The 7,129-nt window shown below is 41.2% G+C and overlaps 1 protein-coding gene across 1 annotated transcript; it reads left to right on the forward strand.

Moving 5' to 3' along the window:
- Positions 1–496: 496 nt before the first annotated feature.
- LOC132393763 (leydig cell tumor 10 kDa protein homolog) lies at positions 497–871 on the forward strand. The gene has a single exon (XM_059969156.1). The coding sequence runs from the start codon at positions 499–501 to the stop codon at positions 760–762; it is 264 nt and encodes an 87-aa protein (XP_059825139.1). The 5' UTR covers positions 497–498; the 3' UTR covers positions 763–871.
- The last annotated feature ends 6,258 nt before the right edge of the window (positions 872–7,129 follow it).

The following is a 7,129-nucleotide window of genomic DNA, read 5'->3' on the forward strand; positions in this document are numbered from 1 at the left end:
CTTTTCCCTCTTAATAATCACACCTGGATCACAAGGCTGCTGACAAAAATATATGAAAAGTCAATGACTATAATTAGGTGATTAAAGTCTCTCAACTTCCCTTGCTCAACTATTTCTCCTTTTTTCACATTTTTTGGGCCAAGTCCTGATGAAGGGTCTTGACTCCAAACATTGGCTGTTTACTCTTTTTCATAGATGTTGCCTGGCCTGCTGAGTTCATACAGAATTTTGAGAGTGTTGCTTGAATTTCCAGCATCTGCAAATTTTCTTGTCTTACTTCTCCTTTTTAGCTAGTTCCTTCTATTCCTTTAAGAGGGAGCTGATGTTACACTGGATAAGTGATATCCAGAGGCCTATGTTACTCATCTAGAAATATGAGTTTTGAATTCAGCTTAGGCATTTTGATTCAAGTAATTAAAGCTGGTAAGAGAAGCCCACCATTATTATTGGGGACAGGTTCTTTTGTATAAATCAAGAATTGCAATACTTGGCTTTGCCATGGCGCAGGGTCGCTTCAAACTGGCGGCGCGGAAACCGGCTACGGGAAAGTCTCGGAGCGGAGCCCGGGGCCCGAGGAAGGGAGGTCGAGTAATTGCTCCCAAAAAGAAGCAAGTGATTCAGCAACAGAAACTAAAGAAGAACCTGGAAGTAGCTATAAGGAACAAAATCGAACATGATGTCACCATGAAAGCCAGCTCCAACATGCCTAAGAAACTCAACATTGTGAAAGCGCCTCAGAAAAAACGTACGGTAGACAAATAGGAAAACAACTGGGAAATGCTTGGAGAATTTGGAAAAACAGAAGGGATCCTGCCAGCAGTTGCTAAATGAGACCTTTTTAATAGCCCTGACAATTTGAATATTAAAAATAGTTGGTTCAAAAAAAAGAATTGCAATACTTACAATTTACCCATCAAGGGGACTACAACAGTCTTTCGTGGTGAGGCATAAATTAACATGCACTTCCTTCAACCCTGTGCTCCCAGTGTGCCCTCACCTAAATCGGTGAGAACGAAATCAGACTAGGTGACAGATTTTGCAGAGTTCCTGTACTATGTACAGTGAGGCGAGATTCTGTGGGTGTAATAGAGACACCCGGATATTATGTTGCCTTCCAGGTGCCAGGGTCAGGGACGTCTCAGATCAGGTCCATGGCATTCTCAAAGGCGATGTCTTGGTACATATAGGCACCAATGTCAAAGTTAGACATGGTGAGGAGGTCCTGCAGAGAGATTTCAGGGAGCTAGTTAGAAAGCTGAAAGTTAATAAGCTCTGGATTGCTGCCTCTGTCATGTGCCAGTGAGGGTAAGAATAGGATGACTGGGCAGGTGAATGTATTTCTGAGGAACTAATGCAGGAGCAGGGGTTCAGATTTAAGGTTCATTGGGATCTTTTCTGGGGAGGGTATAGCATGTTCAAAAAGGACAGGTTTCAGCTGAACCCGAGGGGGACCAATATCCTTGCAGGCGGGTTGGCTAGATTTGTTCCGATGGATTTAAACTAACTTGCAGGGGAATGGGAACTGGGGTGATAGTACTCAGGATGAGGTAGATGGTTTACTAACAGAGGCAACGTGAAGTGAGACTGCTAGCAAGGAGAGGCTGGTAACAGGGCAAAGTTGCAGTCAACAGGATGAGTTACAATGTAAAAGGTGGACAAAATCGAAAAGGGTGACTACAGGACTGAAGGTGTAATATTTGAATGCACACAGTATGAGAAATAAGATAGACAAAGTTGTAGCATGGTTACAGATTGGCAGATATAATGTTGTAGGCATGACGGAATCATGGCTGAAACGAGGTTATAACTGGGGACTTGACGCCCATTACATATTATATTGAAAGGATAGGCAGGAAGACAGAGAGGGAGGCTTTGCTCTGTTGGTAAAAATGAAATGAAATCATTAGAAAGAAGTGACACAGGGTCAGAAGTTGTTGAATCATTGTGGATAGAGTTAAGGAACTGCAAGGGTAAAAAGACCCTGATGGAAGTTGTATACAGACCCCCAAACAGAAGTAAGGATGTGGTCTACATATTCCAATGGGCAATGTTACAATGGCCAAAACGGCAGTGTTACTATATGCAGGTAGACTGAGAAAATCAGGCAGGTGCTGGATCCCAAGAGGAGGAATTTCTACAATGACAATAAGATGGCTTTTTTGAGCAGCTCATGATTGAGGCCACTCAGAGATCAGCAATTCTGGGTTGGGTTTTGTGTAGTGAACAGGAATTGATTAGAGTGCTTAAGGTAAGAGAATGCTAGGTAAAAGGGATCATAATATGATTACCGTAATTTCATCCTGTACAGATAAAGCAGTGGCTGGTTGATAGGAGGCAAAGAGTGAGAATAAAGGGAGCTTTTTTTGGTTGGCTGCCAGAAATTGTGGTTTTCCACAGGGGTTTGTGTTGGGACTGATAGTTTTTACGTTATGTGCCGATGATTTGGATGACTGAATTGTTGGCTTTGTTGCAAAGATTGCAGATGACATGAGGGTCAGGTAGTTTCGAGGATCTAGACAGATTAGGAGAATGGGTGAAGAAGTGGCAGTTGGAATATAGTGTCGGGAAGTGTATGGTCATGCATGTTGGTAGAATAAATTAAAGGGTTGACTACCTTCTAAATGCAGAGAAGATACAAAAAAACTGAGGGACTTGTGCAAGGATTCCATAATGGTTAATGAGTTGTGGTGAGAAAGCAAACGTGATGTTAACATTCATTAAAAGAGGATCAGAAAATAAAAGCAAGGATGTAAATTTGAGACTTTATAAAGCACCGGTGAAGCTTCACTTGCAGTATTGTGAGCAGTTTTGTGCCCCTTATTTTAGAAAAGATATTTCGAAACTGGAGAGGGTTCAAAGAAGGTTCACAAAAGTGATTCCGGTATCGAACAGCCTGTCGTATGAAAAGCGCATGATGGCTCTGGGCCTGTATTCACTAGAATTTCAAAGAAAGAGGGGTGTCCTCATTGAAACCTATTGACTGTGAAAGGCCTTGATAGAGCGGATGTGGAGTGGATGTTCCTATGATAGGAGAGTCTAAGACCAGAGGACACAGCCTCAGAATAGAGGGGTGTCCTTTTAGAATGGAGGTGAGAAGAAATTTCTTCAGGCAGAGAATGGTGAATCTGTGGAATTCATTGCTACAGGCAGCTGTGGAGGCCAAGTTTCTATGTGTATTTAAGGCAGAGGTTTATCAATTCTTGCTTATTCAGGGCATGAAGGGATATGGAGAGAAGACAGGAGACTCTGGTTGAGAAGAAAATTGGATCAGCCACGCTGAAACGGCAGAGCAGACTCAATATCTGCTCCTATATCTAATGGTATTATGGTCTTCCCAATAGCCATCCTGAAACCTGGTGACATGCTATTCTAGCTTCCCTTGCCATTTCCACATCTGTCCTTATCCTTCTTCATTGCCAGGGTGAGGCCCAACCCAAACTAGAAGAACAACATCACATATTGTATTTGAATAGTCTACAGCCCAAAGGCATGAATATTGCATTTCTCACTTTCAGTAACACACACCCTCTGTGTTTCACTCCCCCACTCATCTCCTTATAATCTACCTCTGATCCTCTCAGATTTTTTATATTCTTTCCCATACCCCTCCTTGCAGCTCCCATCTTGCAACTTCATTTTCCTTCTCCTGGTTCTCTGCACCTACTACACATATAATTTAACCACCAGATGCTCCCCTCTCTCAACTGGTTCCATTCCCTCTTCACTTCTCTGCTAAAAGTTCCCATTGTCACTTTCCTTACTTATCAGATTCCAGCACTGATATCCTTAGTTGTCCCACATAGTCCCCTGTTATGGTCTCCATACTCACCCTCCCTTTTCCTGACTTTTTTTGCCTTTTACAGTCTCTGTTTTATTTTGCACCTCTACTTCCTTTAAAGTTTGTGAAGATTTGGAATGACGGCTAAAACTTTGACAAACTTTCATAGATGTGCAGCGGAGAGTATATTGACTGGCTGTACCTGGTATGGAAACAGCAATACCCTTGAACAGAAAATCCTACAAAAGGCCCAATCCATCACAGGTAATTTCCTCACAACCACTGAGCACATCTACATGGAAAGTTGTTGCAGGTAAGCAAAATCCATCATCAGAGACCCCCCCACCCACCACCTCCACCCATGCCATGCTCTCTTCTCAGTGCAGGAAGAAGGTACAGGAGCTTCAGGACCCATACTAACAAGTTCAGGAACAGTTATTGTCCCTCAACCATCAGGCTTTTGAACCAGAGGGAATAACTTCACTCAACTTCACTTACCCCATCACTTGTTCCACCATACACTAAGCCCACAACAAAACCTGTACTCACTTCCAAGGACTATTCATTTCACATTCTCTATATTTATTTCCTTATTCATTCATTCATCCACCCATTTATTTATTTATTTATTTATTTATGTGTCTGTTTGTTTGTTTATTTATTTATCTGTCTATCTATTGATTTTTTTTATTTATTTGTTATTACCTTTGTTTTCTTTTTGTATTTTTGCACATAGTTGTTTGTCCTGTTGAACATGGTATTTCATTGACTCTATTGGGTTCCTTGGATTTACTGTGTTGCCCACAAGGAAACAGATCTCAGGGTTGTATACAGTAATGTATATGTACTTTGTTAATGAATCTGCTTTGAACTTAGAACTTCTGTTTATTCACCTATCATCCACCTGTCTTTGTCTCCTAGCTCCTCCTCCTCCCTCCAAAGTTGGCTTCATCTGCCTGACATCCTTCACCCCTTCCTCAGTCCATCAATCATCTACTAGCCCTTATCTCATTCCTTCATCTCTCTCTCTCTCTCTCCTTTATTTTTCCAACCTCCTTTCTCCATTCTCAGTCCTGATGTCGGGGCTCACACTGAAACATCAGCAGTTCCCAGAACACTCTTCTCGACCCATTGAATTCCTCCAGCAGATTATTTGTTGCTGTGACAAAGTCTGTTTGGTTGCAGGGTGGAAATCTGCCATCCTCACATGGTCTGACAAATATGTCACTCCAGAGATACAGCAAGCCTCTGAAGTAGTCATCCTGTGAGGGGAGAAATTTGGGGCAAATAGGAATAGGGACTAAACATTGGTCTAGCCAACGAAGTCTACATTCCATGAACTATCCTGTTCCAACAATGTTTTAATCCATAATACTTTTTGACCTCTTGTCATGTGTCATGATGGCACCACCAACTGACTGGTCTTTGATATTTATTTCCCCTAACCTGTTTGCTGAATTGTTGCTATAATTTTGAGGGGGCAATGAAAGGTGAAAACTGAGGTTCTTTCCAGTTTTCCTTGCTGCTTGAAAGTTCTCATTTTGAAATGTGGGTTTCAGTAAGCATTCCTACTTCCAATAATAAGTGCAGATGCAGTCAAAAGGAATGCAGCTGTAGATCACCAGATAATAAATGTGTCATCAAAGGTGTGCGGCATTTCAGAGAATTAAGATTTGCCTTTTATTATGCATATCACATGTAACTGAAGTCATAAAACTGTTTCAACATTAATTAAAGAAGTCACCAGGGCTAAGCAAAGCTTTTTTGGCTCAGGTCCATGAGAAACATTCGTACAATATTAACTTTTACGCAGCTGCATTCATAATTAGGTAAGTTCAAAGTTCAAAGTAAATGTATTATCGAAGTCCGAAAATGTCACCATATACTTCCCTGAGATTCAGATGTATGTGCTAAATGCATAAGTATGGGATGTAGAGGGTAATATACTTAATTATTGCATTATGAACCACTAGATGCTATTACCCAGAATGAGTCCATTCTGTCCACTGTATCTCTGCTGCCTTTTTCAAGGAACTATCAAATTAATCCCCTCTTTCAAAAAGCTCAGCAAAGGATACCCAGCCAAATGTTTATCCAATTCCATCCAACTCAGTAATAAATCTGTACACATATCCTCGTAGGGCATTGTTGGTTTTAGCCATTGAAACAAGTTATTAACAGATTCATACAGAGCAGAATCAGGCCATTCGGTCCATCTCATTCATGACAGCCAACAAGTATCCTATTTAGCAGCCCTTGATCCACCATCTTCTATGCCTTGGCAAATAGAACGCTTATCTTGATGAGGGAGTAAATGAAAAGGGGTGTTATTTTTATTTCAATTGATTTACTTTGAGAGAATTTAAAATATTGAACAAATACAGAAATTGGACTCATTTTAGTTTGTTTTCAAGCTTCAACTCCTGTCATACTTTTTACATGTACTGATGTGCCATTACCTGACAGAAATTGAACTGAATGTTTGCAACTGATGTCTTTGGTGAATAATTCACAATTAAAGGTGCACCTCATGATAAAAGTAGTAAGACATAGTGTTCCAGGGACATTTTTTTTCTTTGTAAGACAGCATCCTACTGAAATACGTGTTGGAAAACAAATGGTAACCGTACGTCAGGATTCTGGGAGTTTGGGACCAGCAGTTCACAGGCCTTTTGATCTGCGGCCCAAAACTGCAATTTGTCAAGAGGCATGGGCCACATGGGGACTGAAGAGTCCAGTCAGTCAGCATTGTCGCTCCTGGGAGATCCATACACATTTATTGCTCTCCCTCCACTCACCTCATATCAGTGAAAATCCCTTAAAACTACACATGCAGCTGCAAGAAAGCACGTACTGTGTGTGTGTGTGTGTGTGTGTGTGTGTGTGTGTGTGTGTGTGTGTGTGTGTGTGTGTGTGCACGCGCGTGCGTGGGCGTTACTGGGTGGAGAAAGTAAAACACAAACACAATTCCCTGATGCAAGAATGTCTCAATTTCACATTAAAGCTTTTAACCTTTGATTTAGCTTTAAGACAATATGATGCACCCAATCAGTGTGCTATATATGCCTGCAGTCCAATTTGGAGGGAAAAACAATTGAAAACCTGCAGGTTCTGAAATCGCAGATCTTGGTCCGTATCATTACTGGTTATGGTTCTTCAACTAATTTTAGTAGAACATAGAACATAGAGCATCACAGCACTGTACAGACCCTTTGGCCCAAGATGTAGCTCCGATCTTTTAACCTACTCCAAGATCAATCTAACCCTTCCCCCCAAAATAATCCTCCACTTCTCTTTCATATATGTGCCTATCTAAGTAACTCTTAAATGTCTCTAATGTATCTGCTTCTA

The sequence above is a fragment of the Hypanus sabinus genome, chromosome 5 (assembly GCF_030144855.1).
Source record: "Hypanus sabinus isolate sHypSab1 chromosome 5, sHypSab1.hap1, whole genome shotgun sequence".
In the NCBI taxonomy this organism is placed as follows: domain Eukaryota; kingdom Metazoa; phylum Chordata; class Chondrichthyes; order Myliobatiformes; family Dasyatidae; genus Hypanus; species Hypanus sabinus.

Bases quoted from the DNA above. Each gene is read 5' to 3' on its own strand.
- LOC132393763 (XM_059969156.1), top strand. From the start codon at position 499: ATGGCGCAGGGTCGCTTCAAACTGGCGGCGCGGAAACCGGCTACGGGA.